Source organism: Amblyomma mixtum, chromosome 2, assembly GCF_055824585.1.
Source record: "Amblyomma mixtum isolate Tamu chromosome 2, ASM5582458v1, whole genome shotgun sequence".
NCBI lineage: Eukaryota > Metazoa > Arthropoda > Arachnida > Ixodida > Ixodidae > Amblyomma > Amblyomma mixtum.
The window spans coordinates 174,322,255-174,345,315 of record NC_143013.1 but is presented as its reverse complement, the minus strand read 5'-3'; the positions used below and the strand labels follow the sequence as shown (position 1 = coordinate 174,345,315).

Genomic DNA, 23,061 nt, shown 5'->3' with positions numbered 1-23,061 from the left:
AACGGGGATTGATTTTGAAAAATTCTTAAAACAACCCTTTTACGTTTCTCAACGACATGACCATTCCCGTAAAATTACAGAGTACCGTACCAGGACGAACTTGTTTGCAAATTCATTTTTTGTTAAAACAGTGCAACAGTGGAACCGGCTTTACGAAATGCAAGTGTGGTCTGCAAGTGAAGATATATTTTTTGCCAATCTGTAACCCCCCTGCTATAACGCCTTCGGACAAATGCGGGGTAACTCTTGAATAAAGAATAAAGAACTCCTAATGTCATTCTTTTACTTACAAACACGCAACCTTGATAACGAGTTTAAACAGCAGGCTGCTGAGCGTTAAAGTGGACTTCACATTTCTCCGTCAGAGAGTTTCATGAAGATGTTAGCTCCGTGTGTTCAGTGGCAGGAACAAACACAAACCCACTCACAAGCGCGCGCGCACACACATGAAAAACACGCACGAAACACACGCACGCATTCTAAGTCTCAGTACAGGTGCGTGGCGGGGCCACAGCACCGATGGCGTCATTCCTCGCGGTCTACAGGGAGGGGCGTCCGCTGGCCTCGCGAAGTGTTTCCATGCGGCTCGCTTCGCCTTTGGCTGTTGCAGTGTGCAGCGCGGCCAGACGGATACGTGCGAGTAGTGGGAAGGCGTGTCCCTCGTATACCGCGTTTGCAAATAGCACGCTGAAGAACTGCAAAGGTTCGCGCCTCCATTCAGCAAAAGCCGACCAGTGCTTTTGTCACGGCAGTCTTTTTACCGCAATAGAAAATTCCTTCGTGCCGAAGGGCCCACAGTCATCTGCAGTTATGAAACGATCCCAGCCAGCTAAGCCCCAACGACAACCAGGTAAGCTGGGAACGGCATTTCACTCTTCATTTCGAACAACTGCAAGATCGATAGGTATCATCGTGTGCTTCAAACTCATCTAAGCAGCCGCTATGATTACAATGGCAACAACTCTTTACGCATTTCACGAGGGTAGAAATATTGCATTGCGTTCATGTAACCTTGTTTCCTCTGGCAGCCGCGCTGTATTCTTCTGTTTGTTTAAAGAATATTTTCCCCCAAAAAATGTTGCGCTGCAAAATGAAGAAAAATCTTGAAGCCATTTTCCTCTGTTCTGTTTCGATCTTAGACTGAGAGATCCGTGTCCACGTCGAAAGCCTCTCGGAGGATGCGCGTACCTGTTTCGTCTTTGTTACATCTTCGCAACGAGTCGGCGCTCTGCAAATAGCTGCAGCCCTTTCTTGGGAAGTTGGAGCAACGAAGGCAATGTCGGCATGAACGCGATAGAAAATTCGGCAGCCTATGGTTTTGCACCATCACCTGTCTTTAGCACTCTTCGTAGGTAAAGCAAGTCAAAGAACAGAAAGTAATGCCAACCTTTTATGAATGCCTTCCATTCTTTTCCTGCGCATTTCCTATTCTTTTAATTCAAAGACTTGCACGTGGCATAAAGAGAGGTTGCCAATGAGGGAAAGCAAGCAGTAGAGACTATTTCCTTCAAAAAACATTAGCAGGCTCCGCCTCTTAGCGTTTCTGCAAGCCACAAACAGCTCTAAGTCCAACTTCGAGTAGCCGTCTTCTTCTTGAGCCCTGCGTTTCTGGGAAAATCCACAAAAGGTGGCGAAGATCCATCTTTGCGGCCAGCGTGAAATACTTGTAGCATGTGCTAAGCACTGCATCTTCTTGACAGTTCCATCGGCATGTCACCGAGGGGATAAGGGCTGCCCCTGCCTTTATCCTTCTAAGGGATACCTCCTCCACCCTTGTTAAATTATGAGGGAGGGGGTAAATACACGGGAAAATCAGAGCACATGTAGTTCTACTGTTAGTGACATGATGGGAAGAGCGGAGAGGCTAGAGAGCCTCAAAAGAGAGGCTAGTAGAGGAGGCGTTCGTATTTGCGGCTTGGTGTGTAAGGTCGTCTACGTTCCTCCGGCGAACATTCTGAGTATCTTCTTGGGTCCAATGTATAATGATTCGTTCCTGTATTTTCGTATAAAGAGCATGTATTCCCTGTTTGACGCCTAATGTCTCTGCAATTCTTTTAAGTTCTTTAATAGCCAATAAGGAGTCCGTGTGGATATAAGCTTCTCTTAAAGACGGTATGTCTTTTTTTTAGATTCCACTGCGTCACCGATAGAATAGATCTATATCAAAAGCGGTTCCGGGTGGTCGCAGATATATTCGCGAAGTATGTTTAGCTCAAAATTTCTAGGGCTCGTGGCAACCGCTATTTCGTCCGTTTCTACGACTGATGCGTCGTATAAGCTCTACACTTTCCTAAGCTTATACCAGACAGCCTTCCATTTGTGGGTTTCGCTTCGCGATGAAGCTTGGTCGCCTTGTTTGTGGTTGTTGTGTCTTGTATGCCTACGGGAGAGGTGTCAATCATTTTCAGTGACTACGCCGTCACCTCACTGTATAAAGCTGCAAAAGCCGTAAGATACTTGGTTTCATACAACCATTGGCCGAACACTGTCGAGTGCTTTCTTGCTCTCTTTTCGTCCTTATTCTGTTGCTTCCTCCTCTCAGGCAGCGGTCCACGACGCGCGCGGCGCACACAAGCAGCTCTGCCAGACAGTGCTATGCATTACGCGATCACTCCGGGAAGCGTCTGTTAGCGCGTAGGTGGAGCCCCGGCCAAAGAGAGAGAGAATGAATGGTAACGCAGGAGCAGGTGCTAACTTTGCTGATTGGGGGGCGTTATTCGCACACGGTAACTCAATCCCTGATACCTGTCTGCCGCTACTTGGGCTCAAACTGCAGCCGTCGATGGAGAAAGGCGGAGCTACTTCGAGCGCAAAACCAAGAAGATAAGTTCGATCCGGACACATTGCGTTTAGAATTGTACGAGCTGATCGTGATTGTAACATGTCTCATTGTTTGAATTTTAATCAAAACAGGAAATCGAAATAAGCAATTACTCTGGATCAATACCAAATTCAACAGAAATTTCTTCTAACAACACCATAACAGCAGCTGTGGTGCTACCTGAAACTCAGTCCTCTAATGATTCCGCCTAACGCAGCGCGTTCTCCTTTCGAGAGGCCGTAAAAAGTGATATGCCTGAGAAAAGTTTGCCCAATAAGCGCCATTCCGCGAACGCATGCTCTTGCGTAATGAGTATCCGAATAGACTTTTGTAGCAGCTCTCTCAATTTCTGAGAAACAAGTATAGCTAAATCATTCTTGTCACCATCAGCCTGCCTGCGCCCACTGCAGGGCAAAGGCCTCTCCCATGTCTCTCCAATTAACCCTGTCTTTTGACAGTTGCGGCCCCCGTATCCCCGCACACTTCTTCATCTCATCCGACCACCTAACTTTCTGCCGCCCCCTGCTACGTTTGCCTTCTCTTGGAATCCACTTTGTTACCCTTAAGGACCAGCGGTTATTTTGCCTTCGCATTACAAGCCCTGCCCAAGCCCATTTCTTCCTCTTGATTTTAACTAGGATGGCATTAACCCGCGTTTATTCCCTCACCCACTCCGTCCGCTTCCAACCTCTTCGCGTTACACCTATTATTTTTCTTTCCATAGATCGCTGCGTGGCCCTCAACTTCAGCTGAACCCTCTTTGTTAGCCTCTATGTTTCTGCCCCATAGATGAATACCGCTAAGATACAGCTTTTGTATACTTTTCTCTTGAGGAATATTGGTAAACTGCAATTCATGTTCTGAGAGAACCTGCCATATGCGCTCCACCCCATTCTTATTCTTCTACTTATTTCCATCTCATGATTCGGATCAGGGGTCACTACCTGCCCTAAATAGACATATCCTCTTGCTACTTCCAGCACATGGCTACCAATTGCGAGTTGCTGTTTCCTTGCTAGGCTGTTGAACATTACTTTGGTTTTTCTGCATGTTAATATTTAGCCCCACCTTTCTTTTCTGCCTGTCTAGCTCACTGGTCATGCTTTGCAGTTCACGTCCTGAGGGGCTTAGCAAGGCAATGTCATTAGCGAACCGCAAATTACTCAGGTATTCTCCATTACCTCTTATCTCCAACTATTCCCATTTCAGGCCCCGGAATACCTCCTGTGAGCAGGCTGTGAATAGCATTGGTGAGATCGTTTGTCCCTGCCAGCCACCTTTTTTTGTTGGAATTTTATTGCTGATTTTATGGATGACTATAGTAGCTGTGCAATCGTTACAAATACCTTCCAATATTTTCACATTACACTCTTCCACATCCTGATTCCGCAATGCCTGCGTTACAGCTGAGGTTTCTACTGAGTCAAATGCTTTTTCGTAATCAATGGAAGCTGTATATAGAGGTTGGCTATATTCTGCGCATTTCTCTATCACCTTATTGGTAGTGGGAATATGGTCTATTGTCGAGTATCGTTCACGAAAGCCTGCCTGATCATTTGGTTCATTGAATTTTCAGGTTGTTCTGACTCTATAAGCGATTACCTTAGTGAATACCTTGTTGGCAACAGACAGTAAGCTGATCGGTCTGTAATTCTTCAAGTCGTTGACGTCTTTTTTCATATGAATTAAGATAACGTTAGTGTTCTTCCAAGTTTCTGGTACTCTCGAGGTATCCTGGAGCTTAGCAGTGCTGTTGGAGGAATTAGCGGGTATTAAATGGGATGTCATAGGGATTAGTGATGTCATACTGCGGGCACGTACTGTGCTATAGTGGATTAGCAGACAGACGAGAACTATGCGTGGGATTTCTCATCAATCAGGATATAGCTGGCGACATAGAGTAGTTCTATAGTATTAACGAGCGGGTGGCCGGTATCGTAATTACGCTTAATAGGAGGTATAAACTGAAGGTGGTGCAGGTCTACGCGCCTACATCAAACCATGATGAGCAGATCGTTGAAACTCTCTACGAAGACTGGGAATCGGCGATGACCAAAGTAAAATCACAGTACACTGTACAGATGGGCGACTTCAACGCGAGGGTAGGCAAGAAGCAAGGTGGAGACTAGGCGGTAGGTGACTATGGCATAGGTTCTCGGAATAGCAGGGGAGAGTTATTAGTAGAGTTCGCAGATAGAAATGTAATTTACGGATCATAAATACCTTCTTCCGCAAACGAGTCCACAGGAACTGGACGTGGAAGAGCCCCAATTGTGAGACTAAAATTGAAATAGACTCCATATTGTATGCTCCGCCTGGCAGCGTAGAGGATGTGGAGGTCCTAGGAAAGGTCCATTTTACCAACCACAGAGTGGTAAGGTCTCGCATTAACTTAGATTTCAAAAGGGAACGCCGGAAATTAGTGAAGCGGATGTCTATTAACGAGTTAGCATTAAGAGGGAAAGTAGAGGAATTCAAGATTTTGCTGCAGAACAGATTTTCCGCTTTAACTGAAGATGACGACCTTAATGTTGAAACAATAAACTATCGTCTCACAGATATCATTACGGAGTGCGCCGCAGAAGTAGGCGGTAGGATGGTTCGACAGGATACCGGCAAGCTATCTAAGGAGACTAAAGATCTGATTAAAAAACGTCAAAGCATGAGGACGTCTAACTGCACAGACAGGATAGAAGTAACAGAGCTATCGAAGTTAATAAGTAAGCTCAAGGTAGCCGACATAAGAAAGTTTAACATGGACAAATTCGACCATGCTCTAAATAACGGAGGTGGCCTAAAAGCAGTGAAGAGAAAACTGGGCATAGGTAAAAACCAGATGTATGCACTAAGAGACAAAGAGGGCAGTGTCAGCAGCAATATTAGCAAAGTAGCCGAAGAGTTCGACACAAATCTATACAGTAGGGAATGTAATCATCAAGTTATTGAGAGAGGCAGTCGAGCACAGCAGCACTAGTAACGTGGGAGGAAGTTAAGAAAGCCTTAGGAGCAATGCAAAAGGGGAAAGTAGCTGGTGAGGATCAGGTAAAAGCAGATTTGATGAAGGACGGAGGAGAGATTGTGCTAGAAAAACTAGCCACCCTGCATAGCTAAACAGCTGAGCGGGAAGATTTGCCCTCTGCCTAAAAGCAGTGCGTCGATTGCGGAGTGAGATGGGGAATATGGAGATGCTTATACCCTTCCGAAAAGCGTTCCCAGCACCCCTTCAATTCTAGCAATGCTCGCCGATTCTGAACTATATGAAATCCAAAGGCTTATAGTTACAAAGTAATGTCACACTAGGTCGCAATATGTTCGGTACAGGCCGCACCAATCAAACTACTTTGATTACACTAGTTTTCTAGCAGCAAATCTTCATAAAAGTGCCGCTTGAAAACCGCGCGAAGAAGCGAAAGCGCATAAAAGGTTTGCCGTATGTGATTTGGCTGCACTGTGCCAAATCCTCAGGCTTCTGTCTCGTGGTATGTGATGTAGGTTCTTTCGGTGCTGTGTTCTTACTTGTGCTTTTATCCTTTTTTTGCGCTTACTTTATTCCTCTTTACGCGCGTAGCTTGTATGAACGCTCTGTTATTTATTTATTTATTTATTTATTTATTTATTTATTTATTTATTTATTTATTTATTTATTTATTTATTTATTTATTTATTTATTTATTTATTTATTTATTTATTTATTTATTTATTTATTTATTTATTTATTTATTTATTTATTTATTTATTTATTTATTTATTTATTTATAAAGCACGCGAGGAAGCGAAAGCGCATAAAAGGTTTGCCGTATGTGATTTGGCTGCCCTGTGCCAAATCCTCAGGCTTCTGTCTCGTGGTATGTGATTTACGTTCTTTCGGTGCTGTGTTCTTACTTGCGCTTTTATCCTTTTATTCCTCTTTACGCGCCTAGCTCGTATGAACGCTCCGTTCGACAATATTAAAATCCTCATGACCAAGTTTAACCTTCAATCTGGCACGATCGCCTTTGCTGGAGCATATACAATTTCATTGTCCTTGTCAAGGCACCTACTTTCCGAAGTATGCCATGTTTGTCTGTACTACTATGAGGCAAAGAGGGTACTGTTACGCTAGGCTGGTTAACAGGTTTATTCCTATGGAGTGCGTGTTTTGAGGAAAGCGGCTTAATTAGCTTTGCATTTAAAACCAGTGCGTAGACAGCGCTTCTCCGCCTTTCATGTTTCTTCTTTGTCTCATCGCTTCTTCTTTCTTGTGGACTTTCATTAAGAACCGCACAATTCCCAAACTTAAAGTTATGATGTGTTGACCTCCTTCAGGCAGCTTCCGTGTATGGCGCTGCAATCATATTTGTTTTGTTTTTCCATTAGACTCGTTCATGAACTTTGACTGCGTGAGCGCACAACTGTTTTTTGCATGAGAACGCAATTTTGTTTTATTCTTCCCTGAATACCTTCATCTCTCGTTTTCTACTGCAGTCCTCCAAGGGGCAGATGGCTGCTCTGTTCTTTTCATCTCGCGCACCCTGGCTCCCCTGCTCGTCATCGTATTGGTTCCGAATTTCGTCGTATGTGCCATATCATTCGTCGTCGCTCACGATTCATTCAAAGGGAAGGCTCTGGAACGGGGATTCATGGCGTTCTGGTACGATTCGTGGACATGCCGAAGCGACGCATTGATGGCCACCTCCCTCCTTCTTGCGGCGTATACCGCCTACAGCGGCCTGTCCTTGCTAGTGCTGCCCGGGAGAGCTTACTACGGGCCACCGACATCTACGGGTCACAGGCCCATGTACCACATGACGGGCTTCGCGTATTATGTGATCACCATGACATTAGTTGCCTTCGTCCTTCTCGTTCTAGACACTCCGTGTGAGCCGGTGTACAGGAATCTTCCAGGGGCAGCCATTTCCATCACTGTGATGGCCTACGCAGTAGCAGTCCTGCTGTACATCAAAGGTAGACTGAAGCCTTCTCCTGGAGAATGTGGTACCTCTGGAAACATTATCTTTGATTTCTATTGGGGCCTAGAGCACTACCCCCGGATCAGAAAGCGACTCGACATCAAGCAATGGACAATCTGTCGCTTCGGAACTATGTTATGGCAGCTTCTGGTACTGGTTAGCTGGAAAGACCAAGTAGAGTCTAGTGGTTGGAACTGGTCCGTGGCAGTGACGGCTATTAAGCATGAAATGCTTTTAGCCCCCGTTGTCGGCAGTGTGGTGACGTCACGCCGAGACCGAGTGCCATCATCCGGGCACTGAAATCCACTCATCCGGGCACTGAAATTCACTCATCCGGGCACTGAAATCCACTCATCCGGGCACTGAAATCCAGTCAACCGGGCACTGAAATCCAGTCATCCCGGCACTGAATTCCAGTCATCCGGGCTCTGAAACGAGAACATCCGGGCACCGTACGAGACTTAACGAGATTTAACGAGACTCTCTAAGCCCTCCTACGCGACCGGCATGCAAGCAACGGTTGGTCTCCAAACGAGTCACAAAAAAAACTGCTGCCAGTGCCTTCTCAATGTTTATCAAGATATCAGTCGCGCTGTGCGTTTGATAATGCACGGAATTATAATTTCCGATTTCTAATAACGCGTGCAAAAAGCACATAAATGCCACGTACACTTCGTTGTCGTACGTGATCTCTTAGGGGCTTCGCGCATCGAAGCAAAGCTGCGCAGGTGCACAGGGGCCCGGGGGAGAAGCGCTGCGTTCAAAGGGCAAGGCATCGCGCCGAACGGGTGGTGGCGTTCCTCCCTTGCTTTACGGTGCGGTTCGGGTGTCCACCGAGATGGCAGAGAATTACTGCGCCATTTCCTTTCCTCAAAAAAACCTTGCGTTCAAATGGCAAGGCATTGCGCTGAACGGGTGGTGGCGTTCCTCCCTTCCTGTACGGTGCGGTTCGGGTGTCCACCGAGATGACATTAGGCCCGTAAACATTTCATGCTTACTCTACTCTCGGTTACGGGAGAGGCAGAGATTTTTCTGCAGACTGTGTGTATAGCGAAGTTCTTTTGGTGGGAAGACGGTTACATGCAGAGTATTGACATCGCAGACGACAGAGCAGGTAAGCATGCCACTTTCTTGTGATTGGCACATCAGACTTCACAGGAGTGTATGTAATGACGACTGGTTTTGGGTTCACGTGATAGTTTACAGACCCGCCTAGCCCATATTTAAAAAAAACAGTGAGCTGATGCGATCCTCTCTCATGCACTCAAGATTACTTCATGGCTTTGGAAACTGAAGGCGCAATTTTCTGCATGATTTTTTTTTCACGTCTTGTAGACGTGAAGTCCACCGATTTCAAGCTTTTCCTTTGGCGTGTTCATATCTGTGAACGAATTTTAATTTGCTGCAGGTCAATGTTCAGTTTAAGAGCGCATAATATTTATTTACGTATTTGGGGCTCAATTACTGCCTAGAGGGAGTGGTGTTCCATATCGCAATGAGGAAAGCTGACCCTTCGAGTGGTCATTGTAGAAGACCGTCATTCGCTGAACATAGCCATGGTTACAGCGTTTGCCAAGATCCTGATAAATTAAGGAAAATGATCGTATGATTCCGTAGGAGTTTCAAACTGGATACCACCAAGAGAAGAGATTCGAGGATGGCTGACTGTGATAGTGAGCTGAAGGAACACTCCAACTCGTGTGGCCAGTTAACGCACCCCGCAAATCGGGCTTTCCACTGTCCCCATGCTAAACGGAATCTTCATCATAACGACCCAGCCAGCCAAAATGCGCTTGTTTTTTATTCCCAGACTGCAAATGAGGCGTGGGAGACGCAGCTGAGGAGATTCTCTGATTAGTATTGACTACTGGGAGTTCATTAAAGTGCAGTATATTGTGCACCTAAATTCATGTCAGCACTGCGACTAAGGGAGCGGAAAATGCTTAGTGTAACTTTGACTGCAGACTAGATTAGGAAAGAAACGCTAGGTAATGACCTCGTGGTCGTCACGAGAAGAAATGTCCATACGCAGAGCATGCAGAAAACGGGCGAGATAAATGATGTTCCCTTGAAGTTATCGTGAAATGGCATTTACGGAGGTTAGAAAAAGCGCACGAGTGATCGGTGGTGCACCACAAAAATGTTCCAGCTATTTTCATTCATACCGAAGATATCCGCGACTAAAAATGATGGTCTTCTGTGCAAGCTCAATTCATTCCTGCAGACGCAGCAGAAAAACACAACAACAAAATATTTCGACGCTGACCTGAGCGTCCCATATCCCACCCATGTCACATGGAGACGCCCAATGACACGGTGCCCCCAAATTGTCGACATAATATCATTTGGGTCGAGGCGGTTAAGACGACTTGGCGAGATTCGTCTAATTGGTTCCGAGCAACAAATTTTGAAAAATTTCATGAATTTTAGGGCCTACACAGAGCTCCTGAATTTAACTCAAATACTGATTATATTTTGAAGCAACATTTGACGGATTAGTTCCATTAGGACAGAAACATCAAAATAATTCCTGGGTTTTTTTTAGGGTGACGAAGTATATTCCAAAAGAGAACAGCCTAGTTATGGCATCAGTGAGGCGGGAAATAGGAAGATTGGTTGGTTTATTGGGGTTTAACGTCCCAAAGCGACTGAGGCTATGACAGACGCCGTAGTGAAGGGCTCCGGAAATTTCGACCACCTGGGGTTCTTTAACGTGCACTGACATCGCACAGCACACGGGCCTCTAGAATTTCGCCTTCAAGAAATTCAGCCGCCGCAGCCGGGATCGAACCCGCGTCTTTCGGGTCAGCAGCCGAGCGCCGTAGCCACTGAGCCACCGCGGCGGGGTGAAATAGGAAGAGGTTTGCATGATAGCAACGGTGAGCTGACCGCATATGACACAACACACACACACAAGGGAGCGGGAAGTTGATCTGTCCTCCAATGAACGCAGTTAAGCTGACGATGAGGATGATCATTGCACAGCAAACGTAATTTTTCGCCTTTCATTCACATCAATGTACGCCCATCAAGGTTAGGAATTGATCCCGCGACCTCGTGAAGACTTTCGTGCGGCTTTGAACTTGCGTTCTGACGCTGGAAGAGAGACAGAAGAACCCTTTCGGGATAAAGTAACCACGGCTGACGCAACAGCGAATTATTTTAGGCTGTCCACGCTCGTCTTGCAGTGGACTGGACTCAGCTGTTGTTTTTCTCGATAATATTTAATGACGCAGACGGCGTGTAAGATTACATAACAAGGAAAGACAGGATGGTTGGAGGTTTGTGCTCCGTCCCGTCTGTTTCTTTTTCTGCGTCTGTTGTTGTTCGCGTGGTTACAATATGCATACCAGCGTAACATTAGTTGTGTGATGGTGAGTAAGCTCCCTCTTAAGACGTGCAAATATTTAGTGCTGTAAAAATGACGGTGTCAAACAACTGCCTGGATAATATTGCGAGATAGCTACCGGACTGTGAGCTCCCAGTTCTGAAAGATCAAGAGAAAGAACTAAATTGGAATCATAAGTAACCCCCTGTCCTCCACGCCGTAATCACGCGGCATGGCTGTGGTCAAAAGGGAAGCGAATCCAGCGCGTAAATTCATGAGGTTTAAAATTATGGCACGAGAGAAAGCAGTGCGGGAAGAAGTGGGCTAAATATACGTCTAGTTTAGGCCGAATTCGTGGCACTTGCGTGTAAAATAACACGCAGATATCGATTTAGGTTGTCTTTTTTTTGCAGGTTTCTACCTGTGCGGATTATCCGTCTGTTTTCTTAGCCTTTTCTTCCCACTGACAAGCTTGTACATGGTCAAGAACAGTCCAGAGGACCGTCCAATCAGAGCGACCGTCATCCTTGTCTTCGGTGTTTTGACGATGGGCCTGGGGTACTGGACAGATTACCAAAAACAACTTGTGAGGGCTACGCAGGGTGAATGCAGCATCTGGGGAGCACCCCCAAAGCTGATCCGCGCTACGTACTACGATTCCACTGGAAATCCGAAAGTCAACCTGCTCCTGGCTTCAGGGTTCTGGGCCCTGAGCCGCCATGCCAACTACATGTTCGAAATTATTGCCGCTCTTTGCTGGGCGCTGCCCTGCAAAGCCTCGAGTGTGGTGCCGTACCTGTACGTCCTCTTCCTTGCCGTTCTATTACTGCATAGAAGTTACCGCGACGAGAAAAAGTGTTCGAAGAAGTACGGCCATTACTGGAAAGAGTACTGCGAACAAGTTCCGTATCGCATTTTTCCTGGCATATTCTAGTCTTAGCAGCAAAAGGAACAAACTTATATCGTCGAGTGTGCTACACGGTTCACCATGTTAACTGTATAGTGACGCGCGTTTATGGCACTACGCATAAACTTCTTAAAATATTTAACAACTTACTTCAACGCTGTTAGCTTATCAGACCGCACTTCTCACATCGTACCAGATGTTCTAGGTAATGTATTCCAATGGTAATGTTCATACCGAGCGAAGATAGTTTGGGGCAACTTCAAACATGGTGTTGCCAGTTTTATGCATCTACTTAGAGTGTTTTTTGTATTACCTTTAATTGAACATTAAAAAAGAAATTGAAAAAAAAAATTCGGCACCGAATTCTAGAGCGTGCAGAAACAATTAGAGATTACCGCGGCGACCCACATTCGGAGAATGCGAAAACATTGACGCCTCCTCTGCACTCGGCGCTTCTCTTTGCATCTTTTTTATTAGATTTAGACGAATTGATTAATTGTTAATTATTTAATTATTTATATTTTAAAGAGTTAATTATTAATGAATAGATTATGCATGAATCAATTACCAATTTTGTTGTTAAAATTCGACGCCTTAATTCCTTTTCTGTCCACATACTATATACCCATCCGAACCATTCACCACTTCATTGCTTTTGCTACCAATTAATTAATTACTCCAAATCAATGAACTGTTATTGAACGATTACTTTGAATTTCATTCAGCAAACATGTTTAAAATCTTCAAACTTATTTTTCACTCATTTTGTACAATTAAGCAGAGCCGAAAGTTGGGCAAGTTGGGCATTTTTTACACAATTTCCTGCTATTGCTTGCTGTCTGCAATAATTCGACATTTATTCTCGAAATTTTGACTGTAATTATTGGCTGGAAATCTTGGACTGCAAATAATATATCAGTTCGACTGTTCCAGGTTCAATCTATTTGATTCCTACTACAGAGGCAGAAATATTTTCGCTACTAAAAAAGCTAAGTAACAGTAGTGCTTGCAGAGTGGATAACTTGAAAGCGCAACCAATAAAATCAGTCGCACATCTTTTTAGCCGCTCTTTGTCGCATATATGCTATTTTATCCTTCGTTCGGGTGTCTTTCATGATAAACTCAAAATCGCAAGAGTATCCGTTGTTCGTAAAGGAGGCGATAAATGTAGCCTTAACAGCTACAGACCTATGTCTTGCCAATTTTTTCTAAAATAATAGAACAAGTTATAAATACACGCCTTCTAAACTACTACCAGAAAAACGACGTCATAGTAGACCAATAGTATGGGTTCCGATAGTGTAAGTCAACAGAAACGGCCTTGCTAAATATTAAAGATAAAATAACAGATAACTTTGAGCATAACTTGTACACAGTAGGATTGTTTCTTGGTTTCAAAATAGCATTCGACTCTATCAAGCGTGAAATCGTACTGCAAAAGTTACCCAACTACGGATTTAGAGGACTCTATACTTAATTAAGAGTTAACTGTCAGATTCCTGTACACACGGGTGGGCAAATCGCGGTCAGATATTAGTGTTATCGCATATGGGATACCACAAGGGTCTATACTTGTTCCATTATTGTTTCTGTTGTATATCAATGATATTGTAAATATTCCACTAACCCCGCAAATTATCCTGTATGCTGATGACACTAACGCCTTTTTTTCTGGTGCGAATATTGTAGATATTGAGAGGCAGGCGAATGGCTGGCTGCGTAACCTATCGGTCTGGCTTGGCGTAAATAAATTAGCCCTGAACACGAACAAAACAAAATACATTGTATTTCGACCAAAAAATAAATGTACGTCAGACATTCTTCTGCACTTCGGCAATGAACAAATCGAACGCGTTGCATCACATAAATTTCTAGGTGTAGTCTTTCAGGAACACCTAAACCGGTCTGCACATGTCGCAAAAGTGCGAACAGATATCTCAAGATGAATTGGACTCACCTACAAACTAGAGGATTTGCTATCACCATGGTTAAAAAAGCAATTAGATTATACTCTAATACACTACCGTCTGCACTACTGTCTTCTTTTATGGGTTACGACCACAACAACAAATCCCGAGAACCTACATGTACTACAAAAACATTTTCTGCGCCAAGCACAAAATGTCCCGCGGCTAACTCACTCAGCCCCGTTATTCCAAAAACACCGAATCCTGACTATCACAAACATCCTAAGTAAAAAAACTAGCAGTAGCCATATACACTCAAATCAAACAGAATGCATCATCGTTCATAGAGAAATATGTTCATAAAGAACTCATGTATAATCTCCGGCATACCTTTTATAACAACGACAGGATTCGTACAGACTATGGAACACCAAAAGTTAACATATCAGATTCCTGACTTCTTGAATAAGCACGCCATGGTTATGAATATCATTACGGAGAGTTCTTCAGCTCAAGCCTTTCAAAAAACATTAACACATTTTTTTAGCACATAGCTTTGACTACTTCCGTTTTTTTTTCCAGGTTCTAAGTAGACACCAGATGGTTTTTGTTATGAATATGTTTTATTGGTCCTGCTTGTTTATTTTCTCTGCCTATAAATACATGCCACATATTTTGTCTGTTTCCTCGCAATATGATTTAGTCCTCTATGCTATGCTGTCTTAATATGTTCCTTTTATGGTGGTGATTACTGATCGAAACTTTGCTTAACGACATGACTGCAACTGCTTTTGAGTGATATGTTTGGGAAGGGGGAAGGGGGCCGACACTGAGTCAGGTATTAATTTGCCGTTATGTCTGCCTCCTAGGCACCTATTACTGCTGCCTGAATAAAATGAGCGACTTTGACTAATTAATTACCTAATCTCCTTAGTGACAATTTTTTACGCATCATCCTCGCGCCGTCCTCTATCGATCAAAACCATACGTTTGATGCTACCTCTTCTAAGAACGTCACAATTGATGCGGACACGTTTTGAGGACTTGTTTTACTGAGAGGAACCCGCCAACATAGCCTACAAATGATTTGGCATTAAAACATCAGATTAATTAGTTTTTCTTTTGATGTCTGCTATAGATGAGTTTTCTTCATGTTGAAAAGACCGTTTTAAAAGCGGCAAAAACCCAATGTAACCAAGCGCTTTCCCGACGCGACAGCAGCGGTCTCAAGCGCTGAATTCATGAACACAGCCGCGTTCAGTGCGGCAGTGAGTATGACGGTGGAAGAACAATGCAATAAGTGCTGGCAGCAAAATTAAACTTCATACCTGTGACCGGACCGCTTTCCGTGAGGGAAACAGCAGGACCAACGGTTTCCGGAAGGAATACAACTGCCGAAATAAAACGCCCTTCCTTGGGACCAGTGTGGCATTTGGTCTAACCAGCTAAATGCCTAACTAGCGGCGCATTGGAGGGACAGCATGCTGACATACAGTAAGTTCATACGGCCGCCCTGGCTACTGGACTCCTCGAACAAAGAAAGGCCCTACCCACCTGACCTCAAGCAAGTCTTCAATATGGTGAAATAAAAATTTTCTCTCATCCATAAATCAAATCCGTCCTCACACAAGTGTATTTCTGTATCCTAGTGTTGAATGCTGCTTTCTGCCTCCTACTATGCAATGGCTAACTGTTCATCTGAAAGAGCACACGGCCGGAAAGAACAAAGAGCGGATAGCCATCGCAGCCGTCTGCAAGCAGCAGGAGTGTTGTTACTCTGCTTGACTAGAATGGTAAAGTAGCCCACATCAAATGTCCCAATGGCAATTACACCGACACTTTCATTAAAGTGAATAAGTAGGAATCTCTACAGTCTTCGCAGCTTTCAGAGATAAGCCTACAAGGACACTAGCGAAAAATTATAGCAAATAAAAGGGGCCAGGAAGAGGTTCCATTCACGCTTGTCCATATCAGTCTGTGCTACCGTCGCCTTTTTTTGCGCTAGACTTTGCGGCGTTTAAAATGGCACATTAGTTCATCAACAACCTTTAGTACTGGTAACTATTTGAAAGTATCCCGTTTCTAACAATTGCCGCCTTTAATGATGATGATGAGGTTCAGTAGCTACAAAAGTTCAACATCGTTGTCGCCACCGTTGAGAGTTATCACAAGCAAAAGGCGGAGATATGAAGATATTGTGAGCAGTGTATGCGCCTTCGTCGTTTTCATGTATCGGGCTGCGACTTCATCTTCATTCACCTTTGAATACTCATCATCCTTGCTTGGAGTATTCGCTCGGCGAGCGTCTTTGGCACTGCGTTAGAAAAATTGTGGTCCGTGAAGTCTTGCTTTTCACATGCTGGAGGTGCCGGGTGGCAGAGGGTGAACGGGAGAAACCCGGGCCTTCGGCGTTCTTTCCTTGGGAACTGACGGTTAGAATACACAAACGGCAAACGGCAACCGGAACGTAGTTTCAGGGAGGAGCAGGGAAAGAGGCAACGGGGGAACCAAGGTGCACCTCCACCGCATGTAAGGCGATTGGAATGCCAAACATTTATTTCGTTAGAAAACGCGAAGTGCAGATGATCCGTGCTAGGTGGCTCCAAGTCCACGTCTGACAGCGACCTCAGTAGCCGATTCAATGGCCGGGGTTGAACGCCCAGGTCTGAGCTGACCAACGCGGCTTCCCATTGCTTCGGAGTAGAACCTTGAATTAGAGATTCTGTTGGCGGCTCCTCATTACAGTACCATAGTATGTAATTGTAAGTGGCTACTTGGCCTCATAGTGTACATTCCAGGTCGTAATCACAAGGACAGAATTTTGATAGTAAGTAAGCTGTCATGAAGGATCGCATTTGGAGTCGCCTCCAGGTGGTATCGTGCTCCTTATCTAAGGTTTTCTCCGGAGGGTCGAGGATGCTGCTTCTTAGTTTAAAATTAATAGCAATGTCATGTTGTGAAGCTTGGCCGTTCTTCTAGAAAATCTAAGTACCTCGTGCCCTGTTCGCCTGACAAATACAGAAGCTTTGATGGGTGCCGCTTTGTTACTACGGTTCCCCGGATGAGCCGACACTCATATGAACTCAATAGTTCTGTTTTTTTGTTTCACGCAATATGTTCATTTCTGCCTGAGAAATTGTGCCCGCCGCATGACTGCGTATAGTGAATTTAGAGACGCTTAGTATAGTATAAGCATTGTTGTTAATGATGAAAAGAGCGATATCCTCTTCTCCTGCAGTTTCTGAGGGTCTCGTTTAGTGCCGGAGACTATCAGTCTGTCTTGCATTCTCAGCGCCGCTAGTGCGAACGCTCGTTTCAGTAGGTATTCTGCGGCTACATGTACCGCTTGCTCATGTTGGCTGGGCGCTCTGTGTGAAAGATTTGCCCTTGCTTTCCTTCTCCCCTATTGGCTAGCAGTATGCATATTCTCAGGTAATGGCGTGAATAGTATTGTCTGAGCGATGCGTTTAGGTATTTGTGTCTTCATATCTAGTAGTGGCACCTCGATGCCTAGTCCTAAGCAATCAAGTATGGCCCTTGCTGCTTTGGTGAAGGAAAGGAGTCCTCTTTGCATTGATATGTGTGCCTAACCTCGTCTAGGGTGTTGTGTACTCCTAGGCCCAGGGGTTTTTCAGTAGATACACTGTTCGTTTGCCCTGATCCAACCTTGAATGCGTGTCTAATCATAGCCTCTACTTTGGCTTTCTCAGTGCTGTAAAATTTTAGAGCTCCAGTTCGTTAGCACTGATGCAACCTGGTATGCATGTCTAATCATAGCCTCTATTTTGGCTTTACCCTCTCTCTGTTTTACCCGTCATGTCTTCTATTATTTGTACAACTTGTTGCAGGGTATCCTCCCTCTGACCATTACTGCTAGTTATGGTCCAAAAAGTGATATCACCTGCATTACAGTGTGTGTTGCAGCCCTAGGAGTGCTGCTAATTTAGGCGGAATTTCGATTAGTGAGATATTAAAAAGGAAAGGCGACAGGACTGAATCCTGAGGCATTCCTTTACCCAGCCTCCCATAGGGAGTGATTCGATCTCTCCCGCTGCTAGCTCTGCCGTTCTGTTACTTAAAAACGACTCTATGTTATTGAATCTCCTTTCTCTTGGGTTAATATTCAAGAGATCTCTGAAGATAACATCATGCATGACGTTATAGAAAGCCTTGTTTAAATTCAAGCCCATTACGCCTATGGTTCCTCTGCCACATTCCGGGTCTATTATGTCTGCCTTCAGCTGCAGCACAACATCTTGGGTGAAACGATTCGCCCTGAAACCTATAGCATGGAACTTGGAAGAAAATAATTGACCTCGGCGCATTTATGTAGGTGGTTGAGAACTACCTGCTCCATTAATTTTCTTAAGCAGAATGTCAAAAAATTGGGCATAGATGCTCTACATGGAACTTTTTACCTGGCTTTCGAATCAATGTTCTCTTTGCATGTCTCTATTATTGTAGAACGGTTCCTTATCTCCAGTACCTGTTCATGTGATCAGTGAGAGCTCTCACTGCCCCCGCGTTCAAGTGTCTGAGCCTGTCAGGTCCGGCTTTGGAAGTCATGGCTAGCTGCCTCTTGGCAAAGCACACCTCCGCTTCCGTGATTTCGGAGTATAATCCCTCGTTTGGTGTCCCGCGATTATCTAGCTGTGGTCCTTCTGGAGCTGCGTTTAAGTAATTATCTCGTAGTTTTATTAAGAACTCCGTAGTTGACACTGGATACTGATGCACAAATCTCATCAGTTGACTCCACTGAGTTCATTTGGTTTGTGGGGGGTCAAGAAGGTTTCTCAGCAGATGCAAAGTCTACTTATACCAATGCTGACTACTCATGCGGTCACAAATCTGCCACCATTGTTTGTGTTGAAGCTCTAGAGTATAGATTTCAATTTTTGTCTGTAATTGCGTTAATCTCTTTTAAGAGTTGTGTAGTGTTTGTTCTTCTTTCAGCGGTTTTGTAAGCTGAAGTGTGCTTCCTACATGTGCAATAGCGTAGTCTCAGCAACTTGTCCCTCTTCTTCCATTGAAATTTCAGCGGTGGTAGCTTTAATATCAATTTTTAGTAGTTCCGCCCACTCCGCGATGTTTTCAATTACTGTGTCAGTTTTTTTTAAGTCTCTGAACTTGTCCTAGTCCGCAATTTTTCTTTTTCAAGACTGCTTTATGGCTTGTTGTCTCAAAGGTGGTAGATGCAAACTAATGGTCTCTACCTAGCGTGCGTCCTGTGTTAGCCCCTTTTCATTTCGCATGTTCCTGACCAGGGTGAGTTCTGGCAAAGTGTGTGTAGTGTTGTCTTGGGATTTGTTCAGGATAGTTAGCCTCGTTTTGGACTGCCAGCCATGTTTCCTTTGGGGCTAGCTCCAGTCCATCGCCATTCCGGGTGTGATACACTAAAGTCCCCTACTATTAATAGCTGAGCTTGAGTCGCTGGTTTGCAAGTCTTGATAAGTAACTGCGGTATACCGGTGCTCTTATCTTTGCGTCGGCTGTATACATAAAGCAGAAACATATTTGTGTCTCCTCGGTTCTTTCGGGCAATCTCAAGAAGGACGTAGTCTTCCTTTGAAGTTTCTATGTTATGTTGTTTTGTTGTAATACTGCGCTGCATTGACACGGTGGTGGACACGCCCGTGACGGTGCCGCCGTCATAGCCGGGCGGTAGATATGCCTGTATAGCCCGGGAATTTGAACGCGCCACCAGCTTCTTGCATTGCACTAATGTCCGGTGGACGTTGTTGTGCTTTCATGTGAAATTGTAGAGTCCGTCGTTTGCGTCGAAAGCCTCTGCAATTACACTGTCATATTTCAATTTGTTGCGAGCGGGCTGTATTATTCATGCGGTTTTTGCAGTAATGATTGTAAGCCATTCTCCAGTGCACTCAGAGCCTCCATCACTTGTTACAACGTAGTCATTACCTGTGTTTGAAACGTTCTAAATTCCACTGTTAAGGCATATATGTACTTTAGCCTCTCTGGAGTAGCGTGCTAGGCTGATAACTACGCAGACTTCTCCTGTATTCATCATAGTCTGTGTCTTTCTCCCCACTTTAGACTCAATGTTTTCTACTTTAACCTCTAGGTTGCCTACATTGATCTTTATCCTATCCCCCCTTTTGGTAAGTGCTTTATAGATAGTCTTAAGATCCCGTGGCCTTGACTGGCTCCGGTATATCACCTTCACAGGCTTCGGCAGCTCGTTTGCTTCGGGTATTCTTCGCGGTGGGAGGGGGACAACGTTTTCTTTCAAGCGCGGTGGCAGAGACGTTCCCCGAGTGAACAATCTAAGCGATGGCAAAGAGTATTCAGAGGCGAAAGAGAACGAAGTCGCAGCCAGACAGGTGAAAACGACGAAGGCGCATACAGTGCTCACAATGTCTTCACATTTCCGCCGTTTTCTTGTGATAAAGGTCGCTAGTGGCGACACCGATGTTGACCTATTCTAGCTGCTCAGCCTCACCTTCATTAGAAGACAGCAGTTGTATTTAATTCGTGTTTGAGAGGCTGGGATATGCTGTCATTGATTGAAAACGCTGCGTACATAGTATTCGGCCTTGACATGATGAGTCTAAATCTTGGTGGACAAATAAAGTGTTTGTCAAATAGAAATTCATTTGCAGTGATCGGTCCTTTGCTCCGAACACACCACAAATCGCGCAAGAGGTTTAAACAGAGCTTAAGTGACAACAAAAGTTTTACGTTGTTCTCCTAAGTGTCCGTTTAGCAATCGGCAAAGACTTGAAGACACAGGCAGGAATGCTGACCTGGTGATACACCAGGTCACACTCTGTACGTTTGTATTTCAAATCTTCCTTAGAAAATGTAAAGCGTCCGCTTGCTTTCAATGGTTGCGTTATAAGCTTGTAGAAAACAGAAATCGTTCTCTTTTCACATCAGTCATAAGGGACTTGTACAAGAGGAAAAATAAAAAGCCGCCACGAGTTCTTCTCTAATCGCTAATCTATCGTTCCAGTATGAGTGCACGCCCAGCACCCCCCCAGCACCTCCACCAAAAATATGTCACGGAACCAAGGCAGGAGACACCGTTCGTCAGCTGCGCTAACAGAATCAGCTCTCAGGGCGCGCGAGCCAACTCTCACCTCTTTCTCTTGTGATGCCACCTGGGGCCACCGGGTGGCAATATGATGGTTGCAGGAAAAAGTAGGTGACTCGATCTTCAGGTTTCGAGTTTTTACTATTAAGTTCTTAATTCGTGGCCTGTTTAGGCTCAAAAACCGTAGAGGGCTGGGCCAGTTGGTTCAGGGTAGAATTTGAGACGTCAATTCACAGCACAAAGAACACACGGACAGTGAGAGCAGACACCACGCACGCCGATGGTGTCTACTCCACCACCCGACGTCCGTTGTGTCTACTGTCTTCGTGCGTGCATTTTTTTTGTGCGTGCCTTTTTCTTATACTGTCTCATCAGCTGCAAAAAATTTAACATAACTTTCTAAGATCTTGGCAGCGTGTTTTGACAACACATTTTCGATCCCACTGATTAATCAGCACATGTTCGTTATGAGATGATTTTTGTAATGCAGCGTATGATGTTGAGAAAGATCTGAAATTCGGACTTCGATCGAATCTCTGGCCTTCTCAGTGCCGACCTATGCTCCAGCAATATAATCTGCGATGAATATAGGTTACTGCTGTATGAGCTGCTTGTTTCAGAAATGGACACTACCTTTAACTGAATCTCTGGTGCTTTCGCTCAAAGGTTTGGTTTTGTTTATGGGCTTTAACGTCCCAAAGCGACTAAGGCTATGAGAGACGCCGTAGTGAAGGGCTCCGGAAATTTCGACCAGCTGGAGTTCTTTAACCCCTTACCGCATGGTGTATCATATATGATACACACCAAACTTCTTCTTCTCAAAGCGCAGAAACGGAACTAAAAAATTTATTCTGCATTTAGCGGGAATCTACATCATGTCTAGAAACTACACCGGCGGTGGCGCTACCTCTCGAAGTTGTTTTGAACTTCATTTCTCTTTGCAAACACGAGGACGCCGCGTCGCAAGTTGTGCGCACCAAGTTGGTAAGTTAGTCCTATGTTTTTTTGTAATTCTGACGCATACTCCCGTTTTAAAAAAATTATTAACGTAAAGAATTGCTCCTTCACTTCATCTGGGCACATTTTGAGTGCGCAAAACCTTTTCATTACGCCGTGAGGGCCACATTTAGGCCTGTATCACATGCAGTAAGGGGTAATTTTTGTGTGTGAAAACGCTTGGCATTTTTTGGCATTGTGAAAACGCTTGGCATTTGCTTTATTTGCGTTTGGCCGATGGTGAGGAATCCTTTTTTCTATATTCCAGGCCATGGATGTCGGCACTTTTACGGTGGAACGAAACGTGGAGTCCGGCCCATTCCACGTGATGGCGATAGAAGCAGCGATAGTGAGCTGTCAGACGACGACGAGGAAGAAATTTTTAAGGCGAAAGCCTTTAATGGCTTATACTGTCGTGACCAAGACGTGTTAGCAAATCTATCCGCGTTTCAGATTGGTCGGAATGGTCGTGACGTCACTGCGCGCGAATTTTCACGGGTGTCCAACGAAATATGCGAGACAGTTACAAATAAAATTTCGTTTTCTTCATTACGGCCCCTCTTTCTCTTTCTTCTTTCACTGCACTACCTTCCTTCCTGTACGGTGCGGTTCAGGTGTCCACCGAGATGACAGAGAATTACAGCGCCATTTGTTTTCCTCAAAAAGCGTTGCTTTTAAAGGGCAACGCATCGCGCCGAACGGGTGGTGGCGTTCCGTGGACTCCCTGGCAGCGCTACAACACGCTGTCGCGTTCCACTCCTAAAGGAAAAGATTAGGCGTCATTAATTGACAGTTAAGTAATGCACCAAGAGAATGTGGTGGCGGTGGTGAAAAACTTTAATATGCAAAGAGAGTTTGAGGGTCCAAAAACCCTGCTACATGGTCGGTATCCTTAGCCCGGGACACCGCACGACGAGGTCCCGTCTCAAGTCAAGGCAGCGAATCGCGGAAGGTAATTTTTTCCCTAATTCGATGGCTACCCTTCTATTCGAGATGAAGCTGGTTTCAAGCTTAACACAGCTGAGGATAAAGCGGTTGGCAGCAGCTCTGGTGCGACTTGCAGCAACGCATCGCGCGGCAGCAGTGGGGAGAAGGAAGG

The 23,061-nt window shown here is 44.8% G+C and overlaps 1 protein-coding gene across 1 annotated transcript; it reads left to right on the top strand.

Annotated features, from left to right (window-relative positions):
• The first annotated feature begins 810 nt into the window (after nucleotides 1–810).
• On the top strand, nucleotides 811–12,032 carry LOC149361699 (uncharacterized). Its single transcript, XM_089569569.1, has 4 exons — nucleotides 811–850; nucleotides 7,286–7,983; nucleotides 8,797–8,884; nucleotides 11,512–12,032. Exons 1-4 carry the CDS (start codon nucleotides 811–813, stop codon nucleotides 12,030–12,032), a joined length of 1,347 nt encoding a protein of 448 aa, XP_089425695.1.
• The last annotated feature ends 11,029 nt before the right edge of the window (nucleotides 12,033–23,061 follow it).